This window comes from Panthera leo, chromosome C2, assembly GCF_018350215.1.
Source record: "Panthera leo isolate Ple1 chromosome C2, P.leo_Ple1_pat1.1, whole genome shotgun sequence".
Classification (NCBI taxonomy): Eukaryota; Metazoa; Chordata; class Mammalia; order Carnivora; family Felidae; genus Panthera; species Panthera leo.
In genome coordinates this window covers 55,201,436-55,221,483 of record NC_056687.1, presented here as the reverse complement: position 1 = coordinate 55,221,483, position 20,048 = coordinate 55,201,436, and the positions used below count along the sequence as shown (strand labels likewise).

Sequence of the window (20,048 nt, the reverse complement as noted above, 5' to 3'; positions counted from 1 at the left end):
AAATTACCCAAACCATGTACTTAAACTAAAGTTGAATTCTGTGAAATGTGCAGGGAAAAAAAACAAAACAAAACAAAACAGGAATTGTTTGAAAAGTGAAAAAGTTAATTTTATGGTTTGGCAAATCATTTAGAGGTAAGTTGAATTTTAACACTTGACTGGGAAAAGAAACAGGAAGAATAATTGAAAAGAGAGCAATTTTGGCTTAACAGGTTTTTTGCCTTTGTGTTGAGGGTAACATTTCTCAAAAATCAAAGTTGACATTAATTCTACAGACTTAGTTTTCTGGCTCTGCATAAAGGGCAAAATCAATTTAATATTAATATTTGAATATTTGAATATTTAATATTGTTTTAACTACAGTAGAGACAAGGTATCCAAATGAGTCCATGCCTAGACCTCTGCCAATTTTCTACCACTAGATTTCTTTGCCTTGAATCTTTGGAACCCGGGCCAACAGAACTTTTGTTCTACCTGCTATTTATGCATACTTAATCATCTCCTAATTTACATCTGGCCTCACATCTCCACTGAATAGAAGCCCCACAAAGTCAGGAATTTTTTTTTAATCCCTCTGCTATATATCTGCAGAGGCTACAACAGCACCTGGTACACTTCAAGCACTCAATATTGATTTAAAGAATGAAGCCACCTTTCCTCTGAATACCGCAAGTCCTCAGAAGGCAGAAGACGGAGTTTGTGTGTAAATTAAGACTGCCTTCTCTGCCAACCTGACCCCTTCTTTACAGGTCAAAAGTAGCCCATATACTACTGTAAAACTATCCCTGCAGATAACCATGGAATCAAGACAGGGCCTCTGTCTTCTGGCAACTACTCAGTGTTCTTTGTTGTTTCCTCTAAATATTTAAGTACCCTGTGGTTTAGTTTTTCTATCCATACTCACCTTTTATCATTTAGGTTCAAGGCTTTAAATTTTTACCTTTAGCCTTGACCTCTCCCTTAACTACAAATAATATATTCGACAGCCCATTCAGCATCTCCTGGACGTCTAGTAGATATCGAAACATAACTGAAACTGAGCTCTAGATACTGCCTTCTCCCCACAAAATGGCTGAAGCAGAGCCACTCAGCCAAGCCAGGTCTAGATCAGACTAACTGCAGTCAACTCAAAGACTGGTGAGCAAGAAATAAATGCTCATGATTTATAACCACTGAGTTTTAAGGTGATTTGCTATGCAGAAAATACTGAACAATATGCCACACTGTCTAAAATTCCAACACTCCATCTTGACTGATACTTCCTTTCCCTCTTCCCTTTATTTTCCTCCATAGCACTTACTACATTCGTATATTTTATTCATAGTTCTTATTTGTTGTCTATGTCTCCCGTTAAAATAAAAGCTCCACCTGGATAGAAATTTTTTATCTATCTGATTCACTGCCATAACCCCAGTACCTGGAAATGTACTTACCACTCAAGCACTCATTAAATGTATGGTGAGTGAATGAACAATTAGCTCTGTGTTCACACTGTTGGTATAATTCTCATATTACAACATTCAGTATTCTATAACCTCTGCACTTCTGTCACAAATTTATATCTTTATTCAGTCTGATTTATCTAACAGGACTTAAGCTCTGGTCATGAGACGTTAAAAATTTTCAGGAGGGCCTAGGTGGCTCAGTTAAGCATCCAACTCTTGATCTCAGCTGAGGTCATGATCTTACAGTCGTGAAATCAAGCCCTCCATAAGGCTCTATGCTGGGCATGGATCCTGCTTAAGAATCTCTCTCTCCCTCTCTACTACTCCCCTGCTTGTGCATGCTCTCTCTCGCTCTCACAAAAATAAACGTTTTTAAAAATTCCACTTTATGGGGTGCCTGGATGGTTCGGTGAGTTGAGTGTTCCAACTCTTGGTTTCGGCTCCAGTCACGATCCCAGGGTCATGGGATCTGTGCTGAGCATGGAGCCTGCTTGAGATCCTCTCTCTCTCCCTCCCTCTGCCCCTCTTCCCAGCTAGCACTCTCTCTCTAAAAAAATCTATTTTACTCTTAATTAAAGGTATGCTAAGTTTTTCTAAAAGAAATAAAGGAGCTAGACAGCCCTAATACTGAGTTCTAAGATCCTAAGCAATTTTTTTTAACTCCCTTTAATATGTTTCTGGAACTATAAATTAGGGAAAATGTCTGTGCAAATACAAAGGATGTCAATAAAAAAATCTATGGAGAAAAGGGATTTTAAGCCAAACCTTGAAGATATTAATATTTTGCCCTAAAAAATGTGTTCCTATAGTACTCTCCATTTCTCTTAACACTTACTCTGATTTGTGTAACAGAATCTAAGCTCTTTGAGAATGAAGGAATATTCATATTTAAAAATCTTTTTACCTGTGTTGGTTAAACTAATTTAACTGGATTTTTTTCTTTTTTTAAGTAAAATACAGGAGCACCTAGGTGGCTCAGTGGGTTAAGTGTCTGACTCTTGATTTTAGCTCAGATTATGATCTCATGGTTGTGAGATCCAAGCCCCACATCAGGCTCCTCACTGAGTGTGGAGCCTGCCTGGGATTCTAGATACCTCTCCCTCTATCTTTCTCTGTCTCAATATAAATAAACAAACAAATATTAAAAAAAAATAAAAGTGAAATACAGATGCTCACTTTAGCTACTATCCTTTTAAAATCTGTGGGCATAAATGTCCTTTATAAAGAATATATATGTAAATCTGCTAAGCCTTGAACCTTAAAAAAAAATAAAAATAAGGGAAAATATGTATATGGATGGAATTAATAAACCTAAATATAAAATTAGTGATTCTGACAAAAAAGGAAAAGAGTAAAGTTGGTTCTTGAAAAGCTGAATGAAGTAGATAAACCCCTAGAAAGTTCCAGTAAGGAACTTTCCATAAGGAAAAATATAGGTAACATTTAAATGAAAAAGGAAATTTAAAACTACAATGAAGAGATTAAGAAAATTACTAGAATACTGATGCAACTTCATATCAAAATTTCTTTAAATCTAGGGCACCTGGGTGGCTCAGTCGATTAAGCGGGTTAAGCGTCCAACTTTGGCTCAGGTCATGATCTCACCATTTGTGAGTTCGAGCCCTGCATGGCGCTCTGTGCTGACAGTTCAGAGCCTGGAGCCTGCCTCAAATTCTGTGCCTCCCACTCTCTCTGCCCCTCCCCTGCTCGCACGTGCACTTTGTCTCTCAAAATAAATAAACATTAAAAAAATTTTTTTTAATTCTTTAAATTTAAAGAAATAGTTGCTATATTAGAATATTTTTATTTCCAAACCTAAGGAAAGGTGGAAAAAATGATCAGATCTATAACCATATTACCAATTCAAATATTTTCAAAAGATCTACCACTAAATCAGCTACTTGATTTTATAGGCCAGTGGTATACAATCTACAAGGACCACCTGATTCCTATGTGATTCTCATTCTGTAGCACAGAAAAAAAGATTAGAAAGCATCCAATTCATTTTTCAAAAGTTCACAAATTCCAAAAGAAAAAATTAATGAAAAAATTTTAAATACAAAATCCTGAATAAAATATTTGCATCATAGCAAATACAAGTTTTGTTACTATAATCTGTATGACCTTGGGCAAATTATTTCACTCTCCTTAGTTTTTTCACCTGTAAAATGGAGATAATAGTACCTAAAGTATGAAGTTGTTATGAAGATTAATTAGTAAGTATAAAATTCTTAGAATAGTGCCTGGCTTCTAACAAATGCTCACTAAGTGTTAGCTATTATTATCCCAAGAACAAAAAAGCAACACAATACATTGCATTATCATGTCAAAGTGGAAAATGTGATCTATAAACATAGGTATTTGATAATTTTTTTAAGTAGACGCTTTGGCAAGTCTTTAAGTACAACAGGTATAAAGGGCAATCTAAACATTTGAAAGACTACTACAAGCCAATAGCACAAATTATACTAAGTGTTAAAATACTGGTCATTCCCATTCAATTAAATCATAAGACAAAGATGTTCTGTATCACCATGATTATTCCAATTTGTTTTTGCACTAATGAAATAAAGACAACATATACTGGACAAGATGAAATTATTATTTATAGATGATATATAGTGAGAAAGTCTAAGAGAGTAAACAAAATTCTATAAAAACTAATAAGAGATTTTAGTCAGGGTCTGGATAAAAGATGTATCAAAATCAGCATCTTTTTTTTTTTTTACAGTAGCAATAACAAAATTTTAAAGGAGAAAAAGAGAACCCGCTCACATTAACAAAAATTATACAATGCCCTGGAACAAACTTAATACAAGACTAGAAGATAAACTACATAAAATTTCACTGAACATGAAATACAACCTGAATAGTATTAACTATCTCAGCAGTATCTATCTTCTCAGTCACCCCAACTAGAAACTTGGAGTCCCTTCTAGTTTCATGCTTCTCTTCACATCTGAAATAAGTCATTAAATCCTGCCTATTTCACCTACTTATTTCTCCAATTTTTCACCTCTTTGTTATCTCCAATTATCCCTGGTAATCCTTTGCAAAGACTCAGCAAATTAAATATTCTCCTTACTCCTACCCTTATCCTTATCAAAATCACAGGCTGCCCAGTTGCCAGAGTAATCAACCTAAAACACAAACCTAAATAGATCAGGCCCCAGTTAAAAGCCAAAGATCACCACTGAATTCAGTATCAAGAATAAGGTCTTCAGTCATCTGGACCGAGCTTCATCACCATCATCACCACCATTTCCTCCTCCTCCCCATTTTTTGGTGCCTAAAATAAGACTGTTTCTCATATTAGGATGTGCAAGTATCTCTGCCTAAATGTGTTAGGGCTTCTCACAGTTACCATCATGGTACATCCTACTATACTTCCAACATCAATTTTTGAAAAAGATTTTTTAAGAAAGACATATTAAAATGAGTATCTTACAGACGAGAATGCAAAATTTGTATCATTACTTATGTTAAAATGAAAGATTGTAAAGAAAGATGGATAATTACTTATGTTAAAATGAAAGAGTGTAAAGAAAGATGGCATTTACAGATAGCAGCTTTGACCTCTTCCCTTGGCTGAGAATGAGTATGAAGATGAGACACTTGTCATTATTAGTGAAAAGTCTAACACCAACCAAAAGGTTATCACTGCATTTGCTAATGAACTAAGATGTAACTAACACCTGCTGAGAAAGTAATTATGCCAGGCAACTGCTCTAAATTCTTGTAAGTTGATTAGCTCATTTTATAATGGTTTGCACCACCTGACATGACCTCATCTTTACTGCTACTCTCACCCTTGCTGTCTACCCTAGTCATAGTGGCATCCTTGGTGTTCCTGACACACATCATGGTCCCACTTCAGGATCTCTGCCCTTGCTTTTCTATCTACTTTTCCCCCTAGAGAGCAGGGCTGTCTCCTTCAACTCCTTGAAGCACTTCCTCAAATATTGCTTGCTCTATCTTGACCTCCCAACTCCCTTCTTCCCAACCACCATTATTCTCCAAGAATAATTCTGCTAAATTTTTTCTCCATCTCACCTCTTACAAACTGTTTTTTTCCTATCAGACCGTAATTTCCATAACATAGGTTTTATTCACTTAAATCGCTAGTGCTTAGACAAGTACCTGTTACACTGTAGGCTCTCAATGATTTCTGATTTATTTAACTTATTGAACAGGTACTACCGTTAGCCGGATTTTAAGAAACTGAAGCAGAGAGAATCTGCCTTATGGTCACAGAGTAAAAGGTGGAACCAGAGTTCGTAAACATAAAGCCTGGCTTCACTGGTCAACATAACTGCATGGTGCCTCTAACTTATATGAATTCCATACGTACTACCTATTTAGTACATTTCCCCAATTAGACAGTTGCTTCGCAGCAGGGATACTTCATCATCTTTGTTCTCCTGCGACTTCTAACCCACGTTATACAATCGATAACTGTTCACAGAATGAATGAATATGTACATTAATTACCTAATTATTTTTACATGTATGTCTCAATTGGATGGATTACTGTAAGCTTTCAAACTAAAAACTTTTAATACAAAAAATCCTTTTTAAAAATGTAATGTAAAAACACTTTTTTTTTGAACTGACAAAACATGATCCATGACGAATGATTTAATTAAAACGACATGCGCCTTGCTCTTCCAATTGTTTCCAAACTGGTTTTTAAAGCTTAATTCAATATTAGCATACTTCAAGCAAAAAAAGCTCCAAAGCCAGCAACTCATTTCATTATATACACACGCACAATATTATCTCTTACAAAAAACGCAAAGGGCGGTGCCGTGTTTCATAGAAGACACCGAGGCTTAGAAAGCAATTGATCATGCCAAATAAAAATAGATACCTTCACTTACAAAAACTGACGCTAATGAGAACACTCTCCGCAGCAATACCTGGCCCAGAAGTCACCAGGAGCTAGCTTTCTGGAATAAGTTTGACGACTACCTTAAGGGCATGACCACCTCGCCACAGAATCCCAATGGCCCCAGGCTTACTCTGAAAAACAAACATTTCTGGGTAGAAAGGGTGGACGCAGGAAAAATATTTAAAAAGAGGTCCCTCCCAGGCCCCCTCAAAATCTAGAGGCCAAGATTCTCCTCAGAGCTCCTCACCGTGTCTAGACTACGGGGAAGCGACCATTTCTCAGGCAGAGGTTCGTGCACAAAGAAATACCGGCCATCCAGCGTGAAGGCCGAAGAAGCAAACGAAAACTGAGAACTCTAATGAACACGGACCCCCCTACGCCTAACCGCCCCTTCGCAAATTGAGTCGCAATCGCATTTCTCGCGAGATTTATCGTCTCCACGGGATCTCGAAGTTGAAAGCTCGCGGCTTTTCGAAGCGACGGTGGGTTGAGGGTATGGGAAAAGAAGTTCGGGAAAGGACAGCTTCCAACCCCCTTGAAGAACCCACAGACCCACTAGACCCTCCCGCTTCTCCTTTCTTCATTGACAGCAGCTCTCCCAGGGTACCCAGGGACTTCCGGAGCGCTACCGGAACCGGAAGCATCGGGACTTAGGGGGGTGGGGCTGAAAAATCAAAAAAAGGGCCGCGAAAGTTGGAGGCCGGTCCCGGCAGGGTGGTAGTGGCTCCCAGGTGGGGTTGTGGCGAGTGCCAATGGACTCCACCGCCTGCCTGAAGTCCTTGCTCCTGACCATCAGTCAGTATAAAGCCGTTAAGTCGGAGGCGAATGCCACCCAGCTTTTGCGGCACTTGGAGGTGAGGGACTACGGGATGGGGACTCGATAAGCTTCCCTGTAGAAACCCTTAGTTCACGGTGCGGCCGGGGTGTAGCGGCCCCAGCCTGCAAAGTAAGGTCTGCCCATCGCTCCCTTAGGTCTCTTTTTGTATTAGTAAGGAAGGCGAAAGTCAGCCTTGAATTCCCACTCTTAACTCCGCCCAAGTCCATCCGCGTTCAGCTGGCTGCAGCTAGAGGGAAGAGTGACTGATACTCGAAGTCCTAGGAAGAGGGAGGGTGGGACAAAATGTTGGGGGATTTAGGCTCTTTTGGGGATTGGTAGAGGAGAAAGTTCGGAGCTATTTCTTTTCCTTCGTTTCTTTGGTTTTTCCATCGCAACAGAGCTCTTGCAGAATACACAGCAATTCTCGAGAGTGAAGGTGATGGGGAGGGATGATTAAAACTTGTTTTATTCCTGTCCCTTAGGCAGTTTACAATCTGAACCAATTGCTTGCTGCTTCTCTTATAACTCATGTTGAACTCGAATTTGAAAAAAAAATTTTTTTTAACTTTCCTTGGGTTAAAAAGCAATCACAATACTAATCATAATTTTTTTAACCAAAATATATTGTTCCCAGTTTTCAAACCTGAATTGCTAAATTGCTTTCACTTTTTCTGTTAGTTCCCACTAATTTATGGCTAGGTCACTTATTCACAGCTTTCTCTGTTCCTATTTGTTTTTAGGCTTTTAATCTCATTTCTTGCACATTCACAGAATTCCAACTAACAATAACCTCAGTTTAATAAAAAAAAAAAAAAAAAATTAAGCTCAGCCAAAGCTTATTTTAATTCCATCTGTCACAGGTTCTGTTAACATAGAACTGAACATAATTTTAAAATATATTCTATTATATTTATGAGATAAAGTCTAAATTACAAAGATTAGCAAATTACTACTGGAGAGAAAAGACTATTGTGAATAGTACAGCAACATCAATCTGGATAACTGTTGTGATACTGGAATGCATTAAATGTGCCTGTTTCCTCCAGCTTCACTGATGCTCCTTCTTATCGCTTCAGGTGCCCATCTCCTAAGTACATTTTCTTTTTTCATTCATTACCTCAACAAATCTCTGCAAAACGAATAAAGTGTTAGCTGTTAAATGCTAAAGCTTTGCTTCTCAATTAGAATATAAAAATGTGATAGTGGGCTCCAGAAGCCACAGAGTAAGCAGTTTTATTTAAGAAGTAGGAGTACATCATTTTAAATACTAATCAGAAACATGCCTTGAATCTGAGAGCCATGTTGCAGTGAATTGAAGGAGACTCAAAGAAATTTGAGGCTTAGAAACTGCTTGATACTGCATTCTGGAACTTTTAAGGGGTTTACTGAAAACTCTTTTGCCATTTAGAGAGATAACATACATACAGCACATAATGTGCACTGATCTTAAGTGAAGAGCTTGAGTTTTTATCATACGTATATAGTCAAGTAGGTACACTTGTTTCATGACACAGAACATTTCCAGTCCCCTATAAGGTTTCTTCAGTGGTCCCGTTTCATAAGGTTCAGATAAGTGGACTCCTATAATATGTGCTTTTGTGTCTGGCTTCTACTCTACAAATCTGTAAAATCTATTCATGTTGCACATGTGCCAGTACTTTCATTCTTTTTTATTACTATGTAGGAATTCCACTGTATAAATGGGCAAGAGCTTACTTACATTCTGATGATGGGCAGTTGGGTTGTTTCCAGTTCTGGGTAGGATTCAGGGCAAATATGTTATAAACATTTTTATATTTTTTTGAGATACATGCACTCATTTAGATACCTAGGAGTGGAATTGTTAGGTCTTTTGGTGGATCTTTGTTCATTTTTTGTTGAAACTGCCAAGCAGTTTTCCACCGGTTGCACCATTTTTACCCTCCTACCAGCAATATGTGAAATTTGCTGTCACTCATCCACACAGATCCTTAGTGTTTTCAGATTTCTAAATTTTAACCATTTTGATGGGTGATACTAATGGTGAATATCTTTGTGCATACTTCATGAGAGCAACATCTGAGGATACAAAGAAGTGGCTATCATGTGAAAGGAGATGATTGATTCTGCTATTTTGTACTTCTATATTTTTTCTTTGTAGCCCCATGCAGGACCTGAGCTTTGAATTTTTTTATGATTGGCAGAGCTGGGCTGGTCTCACTTTTGGTGGTTTTTTATAGTGCTAATGTTACATAATGATTATGAGCATGGATTCAGGAACAATGCATTTCAGTTATGCTGCGTCTTGGTGTATGCCTCAGTTTACTCATCTGCAAAACAGCACCTAACAGAGTTCTTATGAAGATGAAAAGAATTAACATATGTACATAGAACAATGCTTAGGCCAAAGTAAGTGCTAAAATTAGTTATTACTAAAATCTGTTTGCATGAAAACATCCAAGTAAAGAAAATTTGTAAAGTGGTTTTTACGTTTTACCTTGTAATAAATATTACATGTTGGAGTACTTATGCTGTTGAAATACAGGTCTTGTCCTGAGGCAAATAGTTTTTAAACCAGAAAATGTCTTCATCTTCTAAAGGACTAGCTTTATATAAGTAAGCAAAAGGGCAATAAGAAGATTCCTTACCCCCAAATATCTACCAAATTTTTTTGTCTTTTTAAATTTACTTTAATGTTTTTTGTTTTTTGTTTTTTACTTTAATGTTGAAACTCTTCAGGGGCACCTGGGTGGCTTAGTCAGTTAAGCAACCAACTTCATCTCAGATCATGATCTCACGGGTTCGTGGGTCTGAGCCCTGCATTGGGCTCTGCACTGACAGTGGGCATCCTGCTTGGGATTCTCTCTCCCTCTCTCTGTCTCTCTCCTACTTGTGCACTCTCTCTCCCTCAAATAAATAAATAAACAACAACAAAAATATTGCTTAGGAATAAATATCCTGAAGCTTTCTTATCAGCAAAGCTTTAGAAGAAAAACTGACATCTGGGTGAGGAAATAAAAGAGAGATATAGAAAGGAAGGATTCCTGCTTAGACCTTTTAAAAAACAGATTTTATCTAATTCTAAAATAACTTTTTCTATCTTTATAGAAAAGATACTTATTTTTACAATAGGCTTTTTTTTTTTAATTTTTTTTTAACGTTTATTTATTTTTGAGACACAGAGAGACAGAGCATGAACGGGGGAGGGTCAGAGAGAGGGAGACACAGAATCTGAAATAGGCTCCAGGCTCTGAGCTGTCAGCACAGAGCCCGATGCGGGGCTCGAACTCACTGACCGCGAGATCATGACCTGAGCTGAAGTCGGCCGTTCAACCGACTGAGCCACCCAGGCGCCCCAATACTATAGGCTTTTAATAACATTCAAAAAGCATTTTGAAAATACATGGCTGACAACTGTTTTTGGCCTTCAATCTCAGCTTTACCTTTTCAGGGGGAAAAGGAGAGGGTGGTTTATAGAGTTTTAAGAGGGGAGTAAAAACGTTGAATAACCAAAAATAAAATTTGTGCCTGACCTGACTACTTGAAATAATTTTCTAAATTTTTTTAAAATTTATTTTTGAGAGTGAGAGCATGCTCGCAAGTGGGGAGGGTCAGAGAGAGAGGGAGACGCAGAATCCCAAGCAGGCTCCAGGGTCTGAGCTGTTAGCAAAGAGCCCCACGTGGGCTCAAATTCGTGAACTGTGAGATCATGACCTGAGCCGAAGTCGGACGCTTAACCTACTGAGCCACCCAGGTGCCCCTAAAATAATTTTTTTTAACTTCGTTTTTTGTCATCTCTAACTTCTGGGCTCAGCAACTGTCTTTGGAGGGAACAAAAGGAGTGATCACATAGTTAATCCCATGGGTAAGCCTTTGGATTTAGCTAGTTTTCACTTTGCATTGCCTCCCTTAAAAATAGGTGGAGTGCATATACTGGAACTTACTCAATAAATATGTTGGTAGTAGAGTGTTGATTTAAACCCTATGACTTAATAGAGTGTTCTGTGTAGTAAGGATAAGTATTGCTGGGTTGTCAAAGTTTGCCAGCTTGTGAAATAAAAGTATAAAAGACAATAGGATAGTGTAATAGGCAAACCTAACCTAGTTGGTGGAAGAGGGTTAGCTTCAGGCAGAAACGGATTAAAACTCAGATCTGAATGATTATATTAGCCAGTGAGAGAAGAGATGGGTAATTTTCCAGGCAGAGGGAACAGCATTTATGACTTTTCTAAATTGGGAAAAAGTGAGGCAGTGGTACTTTGGAAGAACTGAGTTCTTGTTTGAAGTGGAGAAGAGATGCAAATTGCCAAATCTTAAATAACACATTTTAATGACTGTTTTGTAGGTAATTTCTGGGCAGAAGCTCACACGATTGTTTACACCAAATCAGATACTACCAAGTGAATGCTTGAGCTGCCTTGTGGAGCTACTTGAAGACCCAAGCATAAGTGCGCCACTGGTCTTAAGTATCATCAGCTTGCTGTCTCAACTAGGTAATGTGTTTAGTTTCTCTTTTCCAGTTTTTAGAAGATGTTGAATTTAATATTTTTAAAAGGTGGATTTAGTTAGAGTATTTTTTGGAGAATGATTCGCATTCAAAAGATTTATTCCTTGTGGGACCTTTCAAAACTATTTTGCATTATGGATCCCTTGTAAAGAGAATATTGTATGCATCCATTCTTAAAATTATTGGAACAAAGAATCTGAAGTATATCAAAGGTTCAGTGGTCTACAGAAAACAATACCTTGAGAAATGCTGGCCTACTTTTGAATTAAAAAAAAAAATACATGCACATATTACCTCGGCTAACTACATCACTCAGAAAAGTCATAGCTAGCGATAAAAAAAATCACTCTTTTTCGATAGGCTACACTGAACTCAGAGCTAAGGGTAAAAATGCAGGTGTTGCTTTTTCTACTTCTATCTTTAGTTTTTAAATTTTCATTTAATGGGTACTTTTTTTTTTAAATGTGTGCTTGCGAGTGGAGGGGAATAATTCTGAGTGTGATTATAAAATTAATACATGCTTATTATGAAAAAAAATCTCAGTGATCCAAAAATATTAACATAGACCAACATGCCCAGTAGGACTTTCTGTGATGATAGAAATATTCTATATGTATATCGTTTGTTATAGTAGCCATTAGCCACATTAAGGCTATTGAGCGTTTGTAGTGTGAGTAGTACACTGAAGAACTAAATCTTTAATTTCAATTAATCTAAATTTAAATAGCCACTGTGGCCCAGTATCTCTCAAGTTAGTACAGATACAGAGTAAAATAGAATGAGTCTTTATTCATCACCACCTCCTCATCATTTCTAGGTTGGTGGCTAACATTCTTAAGAGTTTGACAGGTGTCTTTCTAGATATTTTCTTTTTTTTTTTAAATTTTTTTTTTTTTAACATGTATTTATTTTCGAGAGAGAGAGGGACAAATTGTGAGCCGAGAAGGGGCAGAGGGAGAAAGGGAGACACAGAATCCGAAGCAGGCTCCAGGTTCTGAGCTGTTAGCACAGAGCCAGACACGGGGCTCGAACTCACAAACCATGAGATCATGACCTGAGGCGAAGTCCGGCACTTAACCGATTGAGCCAGGTGTCCCTTTCTAGATCTTTTCTATTCTATAACAGATAATTTTGGTTATTTTTTTTTAAAATGGTGTTGTAGAGCATCAGATTTTTCTTTTTTTTCACTTAACATATCTTAGCTATCTTTCCATGTTGTTATCTAATAGCTGCCTTGTGCCACACTGTGGAGTACTATAATTTATTCAGCTACGCTCCTAATGGTGGGAACTCATGTATGCTCTTTTTCAAGTTTTTTTTGCTATCAGAATCAATAGTGTAATGAACATTTTATGGATTTTTTGCTCAAATATTAGTATATTTCTGTTGAGTTAATTCTCAGAATTTTCAGGTCATTTTTCAATTTGATCGTTACTAAATTACTTTCCAAAAAAGCTATGCTAATTCTAATATCCACCAACCTTTTGTGTGAGAATGGCAGTCATTTTCAACATTTAAATATATTAGAAATTTTTAAAGTTACAGTCTTTTTATTTTTTAAGTTTTACTTTTTAGTTAATAGACTTTTATTCCTTAGAGCAGCTTTAAGTTACAGAAAAATTGAGATGATAATCTTTTAACTGCAAAATTTCTGCAAGTATGTAAAGCAAGTTTTTCCCTTAAATTAGTCTACATAGAAAAATCATTTGTTTATTGACAGAAAAGGAAAAGCTTATACCCCCTTCCCTTTTACAGCTCATACTATTTCTTTGATTAAACTTTTGAATTGGAAAGTAATTATAAGTAAAATAGCCATATCATACTTGATAAGTAACTTTAATACAAAATAAACTTAAAGATTATTTCTCTTTTATTCATGAGAACCATGAATAAAAATATTTGGTGCCATTTTGGGGCACCTGGGTGGCTCAGTTGGTTAAGCGTCTGACTTTGGTTCAGGTCATGATCTCATGGTTTGTGAGTTCGAGCCCCGCATCAGGTTCTGTGCTGACAGCTAGCTCAGAGCCTGGAGTCTGCTTCAGATTCTGTGTCTCCCTCTTGAGAGAGGGAGCCCCTCCCCTGCTCGCTCGCTCGCTCTCTCTCTCTCAAAAAAAAAAATTAAAAAACATAAAAAAAATTTTTTTTTAAATATTTGGTGCCATTTTATCTTCACTTACAGCTGTAGACAATGAAACCAGAGACTGTCTTCAGAACACATACAACCTGAATAGCGTGCTAGCAGGAATGGTTTGTCGGGGCAGCACTTGCCATGGTGATTCAGTGTTTTTGCAGGTACATACACCCACACAGTACTTTTCACTTAATACTTCTTTTTTCCTTCCTTATTTGCAGATCAAAATTCACAGTATCTATTGTAAATTGCTAGCTTATAGCGTATGTGCTGGCATAATACTGCATGAATAGGCCCAGTTCTCCCCATTAATAAATTTAAGAGCTGGTTGATTACACATGTACTACTAATTTAAAAGTTTCTAGAGGAGGGAAGCTTATCCACATCCACCATTATTTTGAAGAGAAACAAATCTACATTATAACTGCTTTGACAGACTTATAAACACAGATGTCAGCATTTTGAGATGTAAGCTATTCGTATTAAAATTGCAAAATGAGTTGGCATCTAGTCTCAGTCTGTTGAGGAAACATTCTACAAAAAAATTGAAGATATAGATTTAGTTTTATTTAGCATAGACTCGAAGTTCTCATACAGATAATATTTTATTGAACCTAAAGTGCCATCAGTTGCAAGAAAGGAAAACATTACCAATTACATTGACATGCAGTTTTAAAAGTGGCAAAAATATGAAAAAATATATCTTAGAATTGATGGAATATATATGTTTCAGCTTGCATATTTGTTTAAGATGGTTAAGTGAACCAGGTTGATGACAAGATGCTCTGTTTAAAATAGATTATGTGGAAATGTGTGGAATCAGGAAATGAACCCTAAAATTCTTAGTAGTCTCACTACTTTATGTTTAAAAATAAAAATGAACCATTTAAGAAATCGAAAAGTTCTTGCTCTAAACTCTGCTTCCTAAAATGGTGACACACTCAGAATATGATTAGGAGTCCATATGAAATGTTTTTATGTTTATATTTATTACTATTTTTTTTTTTTTTATTCTCAGTGCATTCAACTTCTACAAAGATTAACATATAACATCAAAATTCTCCATTCTGGTGCCAATATAGATGAGTTAATTACATTCCTGATAGATCATATGTGAGTATGCGACCAAACATGTAACCAAATAATTTGTTGATTTATTTTCAAACTAAAACTGTGGAATAGTTCAGTTTTTCTTAGATAATTTTTTCCAGCTTTTTAAATTGAGTGAGACTCTGATTCTTGTTTACTCCTTTTAGATAGTTTCAAGGATCAAGTGCATAAAGCAGCTTTAGTCTTCATAACAGAAATTTATAAAATGAATTGATTTGGTCAGAAAACTATCAAACCTGACAATTGTATGCTTATATTTAATCTTGATAGGAGAATATACCGATGAGATAGCACCTGGTCATTCTGTTATTTCCATATTTCTGTTCTACAATTGAATAAGATCATTTAGTTTCAAAACATGAAATAAATGGTCCAAATACTACTCAAAGCTTGACTGTGTTCACATTGTTTTTGCATATAAAAAGGAGTTTAAATGTGAATTACTATAAAAGAGTAATTTAAAATGAACTTAATGCTTTTATCTTTTATTATTTTCCTTAAAACAACAGTCAGTCTCCTGAAGATGAGTTAACAATGCCTTGTCTAGGATTATTGGCAAATCTTTGTCGACACAATCTTTCTGTTCAAACATACATAAAGACTTTGGTAAGAAGTTTTGCGTAAAATCTTTCTTGTTTGTGGTGGGTTCTAAACTTAAAATTGTATCCATCTTTTTTATTAAAAATAGATTAATAAGAATTCTCATGTCTCATCCAGCTGACTCATCAGAATTAAGGAACAATCACATTGACACATAATTAACTTGAAGTATTCCACCCTTTGCACATGTTGTATTTAAGATGATAAGTATTGGGGCGCCTGGGTGGCTTGGTCGGTTGAGCATCCGACTTCGGCTCAGGTCATGATCTCACGGTCTGTGAGTTTGAGCCCCGCGTCAGGCTCTGTGCTGACAGCTCAGAGCCTGGAGCCTGTTTCAGATTCTGTGTCTCCCTCTCTCTCTGCCCCTCCCCCGTTCATGCTCTGTCTCTCTCTGTCTCAAAAATAAATAAACGTTAAAAAAAAAAAAATTAAAAAAAAAAATGATAAGTATTAATAAATGAGTACTAAAAGTTTTCCTTCTCTATAGCATCCCACTATTTCTTGTATTAAGTAATAAGAGAAATTCTAAATTATTTTGTGCTAATAGGAAGGATGCACATCACTGGCAATTCCGTTTACCTCAGTCTTCTATTTCCACAAAATTAGTGGCAACTCCGCTAGAAAGATCCATGAATAAATGACTAGCAGTAATCACCAGCCCTTGTGATCACTGAAGGTGAACAAATGAGGTTAACTGAACCACTGTTAGAAATATGTTAAATCAAGAAAGTTCTTTGATTCTTAGTTTGTGAACAGTTTCCCTGCTGTGCAGTACTCAGTATCACCTGTTTCCTGTTGTTAAATTAAACAGTATCTCATTTGTTCATGTACTGGAGGTGCTTTGGAGACAGAAGGTTATCTTGAGCCATGGAAGTGTTTGGGAAAGATAAACATTTCCTCATAGTTCCATATCTTAACATGGGACTCAACTTTCCACTGAGATTGTACCTGTTTTTATTACTGTAAGCAATATGGAAAATGTGCCACCTCACTTTTTGAATGATCTATCAAGTTTGATAATGTTTAATAAAAGATTACTACTCTGTTCAAGATAGACATCCTAAACCAAAATATAATACTAATTTTTGTTTTAATATATTTTTGAACTTTTTTCTTTCTCAGAATAATGTGAAATCTTTTTATCGAACTCTTATAAGCTTCCTGGCCCATAGTAGTTTAACTGTGGTTGTGTTTGCACTTTCAATATTGTCCAGTTTGACATTAAATGAAGAGGTTGGGGAAAAGGTAAATATGATTTTTTTATTATTTGTGAAATAGTTCTGGAATTTGTATTCTCTGATATTTTAAGTCATTGAGACTCTTTGTTAAACTTTAGAATGGTGTCAACTTAAATTTTTTTGTATAATATAGTTTTCCTAATTTGTTTTTAAGCTGTTCCATGCTCGAAACATTCATCAGACTTTTCAGCTAATATTTAATATTCTCATAAACGGTGATGGCACACTTACTAGGAAGTATTCAGTTGATCTATTGATGGATCTCCTTAAGAATCCCAAAATTGCTGATTATCTTACCAGGTATGGCTCTCTGACAAATTTTAAGACTTATTGGTATTTCTTTTTTTCTTTTCAACCAACATATGTTTGTTATTAATAAAACTGCCTTTTCATATTTAGTGAACTTGGATTCTACTGATGAACAAGGAATAAAATTGAAATATTTTGATGTGCTTTATTCCCAGTCATTTTGCTTTTCGGGCCTGAAATGTAAAAGTGTAAGAACAGGGCAGGTGTGTGTGTTGCTTAGATGAATAAAGTTGTCTCATTCTCTTAAATATACACATCTTGATTAATCTTTTCCAACACCAGTTTTAAATATTGACATTAGAATTCTTTGAAAGAATACTGTTACCATAAGAACATTCATGTCAGTGTGTTTGTCTTTTCTTTTCTGCATAAAAATGGATAACATTATTGTTTGCCTCTGTTGTGTCTTAAGGTAAAATGAGAACCCATTTTTTATGCCCATTCTATCTCAGTGACATTTCATGTAATCATTTATCTTTTGAGATCAGTTAGCAACTGTTTTCCAAAGAGCTCATGGCCTTTTTATATCTTTTTTCTTAAATAAACATCTCAAATAACTGCTAGTCAGACCCATCTTTTTGTTACATGTTGATTCTGTCATTAATATTTTTTAAATATTTATTTATTTATTTTTGAGAGAGGGAGAGAGAAAGTGAGAGCACTTGCATGTACACAGCTGGGTAGGGGCAGAAGAGAGAGACAGAGAGAGAGGAGAGAGGGAGAGAGAGAATCCCAGGCCAGCTCCACACTGTCAGCACAGAGCCCAAAGCAGGGCTGGATCACACAACTGTGAGATCCTAACCTGAGCCAAATCCAGAGTCCATTGCTTAACCAACTGAGCCACCCAGGCACCCTGGCCTTTTAATTTCTGAAGTTAAATTTTCCCAATGCCTTAGCTACTTTGTAATCATGAATTAGGAAGTTGTAGGGATTGCTTCAGAGTTCATTTAGTCGTTCACAAATGAGAAAACCAATTATTGAGCCCCTCCTGTGGTTAAGTATCGGGGGAGGAGGGATTATTAGCAGAGGCAGGGATTTGAAGACCTAGTCTCTAATCTTTGAGGAATGTAGAATCCAGAAGTTGTATAAAGACATAGTCCCTAATTTTAAGGAACATAGAACCTAGAAGTTGAAAAAACAAAAGCTGGGTCGCCTGGGTGGCTCAGTCAGTTATGCATCTGACTTCAGCTCAGGTCATGATCTCATGGTTCTTGAGTTCAAGCCCCGCATCTGGCTCTGTACTGACAGCTCAGAGCCTGGAGCCTACTTAGGCTTCTGTGTCTCCCTCTCTCTCTGCCTCTCTGTTCTCACTCTCTTTCTCTCTCAAAAATAAATAAAAACATTTAAATTAAAAAAAATTTAAAAAGCTAACCACTAGGGCAAGGTTGATTACTATCCATGTGATTAACTGATGTTTTTCAGAACCAAGAAGCATTCATGTTAGCATTTCATTTTTTTTTTCTTAAGCATAGGTGGATAAGAAAACCTTCCAGAGTGCCCTTCCTTTACCTGTTCTCTCTTTATCTAAGAGTCCTCCCAGTATACCCATTCTGACCATCAAATAGTGCTTATTTAACAACTTCTAAGTAAACAGGATATACCTCTGCAGGAGGACCAAAAGAAAATCTGATTTAGCATTAGTAAGTGGTTGCTTAATCTCTTCTTCCATAAATCTCTCAGTTTCACTATCTATTTTCTGTCTAGCCTAGAACTCCAGAATCACCTCTGGAAAGGAAATTGTATTTAATTGTGTTGTCTTGTTCATTTGCTATACCATTTAGCAAACTATTCCTGAATCTGTCCCAAAGTCTAATGGCCGGGTTCCCAATCAAAACCTGGGAAAATCACACTTTATGAGTTTGTATCCCATATACTCACTATCTCTATCTGGACAGCACCTCTCATATTTATATTTATTCCCAGCTTTGTTTTACATTTCCTACAGTGGACTTTTCTTTTTCTTTCTTTCTTTCTTTCTTTCTTTCTTTCTTTCTTTCTTTCTTTCTTCTTTCTTTCTTTCTTTCTTTCTTTCTTTCTTTCTTTTCTTTCTTAATGTTTATTTTTGAGAGAGAGAGACAGACAGACAGAATATGAGCAGGGAGGCGCAGAGAGAGAGGGAGACATAGAATCTGAAGCAGGCTCCAGGCTCTGAGCTGTGAGCACAGAGCCTGACATGGGGACTTGAACCCACAAACTGCAAGATCACGACCTGAGCAGAAGTCAGATGTGTAACCACCTGAGCCACCCATGCACCCCATCTACAGTGGTCTTTCAAATATTTACTACTTTCCTCTTGACACTTTTCACTCAGAAGATGACCTTATCTTTGTTTCACAGAACAATAGCAACAACAACCTGAATCCTACCTGATTGGAATTGTTTCAAATTTTTGCTCCTGAACCAATTTACTTGTGTTTATACCAATTCTTATTTGGTGTCATTCTGTTTCGCTCATAAACACACATCTTGTTATTCTGTGCATTAACTCTCATTCTGTCTTCTTTCTCAAGTGTCTTGTCTCTTCAGTGTGTCCCATTCTATTGCCTCCCTTTACTTAGATTCAACTTTCCTTCAACCGTATGTTCCCTTTAAAGTCTGTGTTCTTGGGGCGCCTGGGTGGCTCAGTCGGTTAAGCATCTGACTTCGGCTCAGGTCATGATCTCACGGTTCGTGAGTTTGAGCCCCGCGTCGAGCCTGCTTCAGATTCTGTGTCTCCCTTTCTCTCTGCCCGTCCCCTACGCTTGCTCACTTGCTCTCTCAAAAATGAATAAACATTAAAAAAAATAAAATGCTAAAGTGTGTGATCTTCCATTGCATTCAAGGTAAATATCCAGGTTCCCAGCATAGCCATCAAAAATCTGGTCTCTGGTAACCTCTTATCCCTGTGTCTTTACGTTTTTGTAGGTACTTTTGTCTAAGCATTTCAGACGATAAATAGAATCCCCAACTTGCTAGAAATGCCTTTTGTGTAACCATGTGCTATTCCCTCTGAAGTACTTCTGCTAGAAGGCTGGAATACTT

General features: G+C 36.7%; 2 protein-coding genes across 12 annotated transcripts in view; one reads left to right on the top strand and one right to left on the bottom strand.

The window, feature by feature from the left end:
• Window positions 1-6,986, bottom strand: part of DZIP3 (DAZ interacting zinc finger protein 3) — a 131,638-nt gene extending 124,652 nt beyond the window's left edge. For 5 of the 10 annotated variants that reach the window (XR_006207127.1, XM_042955177.1, XM_042955184.1 and 2 more), the window contains exon 1: window positions 6,584-6,875. The gene's annotated coding sequence lies outside the window, so the exon portion shown is untranslated. The other 5 variants (XM_042955179.1, XM_042955178.1, XM_042955181.1 and 2 more) reach the window with 5 other exon arrangements.
• A 19-nt stretch (window positions 6,987-7,005) lies between these two features.
• The window catches only part of CIP2A (cellular inhibitor of PP2A), a 32,864-nt gene continuing 19,821 nt past the window's right edge, over window positions 7,006-20,048 (top strand). For both annotated transcript variants that reach the window (XM_042955187.1, XM_042955188.1), the window contains exons 1-7: window positions 7,006-7,190; window positions 11,478-11,625; window positions 13,819-13,931; window positions 14,789-14,883; window positions 15,390-15,486; window positions 16,603-16,725; window positions 16,873-17,018. In XM_042955187.1, the coding sequence (XP_042811121.1) occupies window positions 7,089-7,190; window positions 11,478-11,625; window positions 13,819-13,931; window positions 14,789-14,883; window positions 15,390-15,486; window positions 16,603-16,725; window positions 16,873-17,018 (824 nt within the window). In that variant the 5' untranslated portion in view covers window positions 7,006-7,088. The remainder of the gene's footprint in view (window positions 7,191-11,477; window positions 11,626-13,818; window positions 13,932-14,788; window positions 14,884-15,389; window positions 15,487-16,602; window positions 16,726-16,872; window positions 17,019-20,048) is intronic.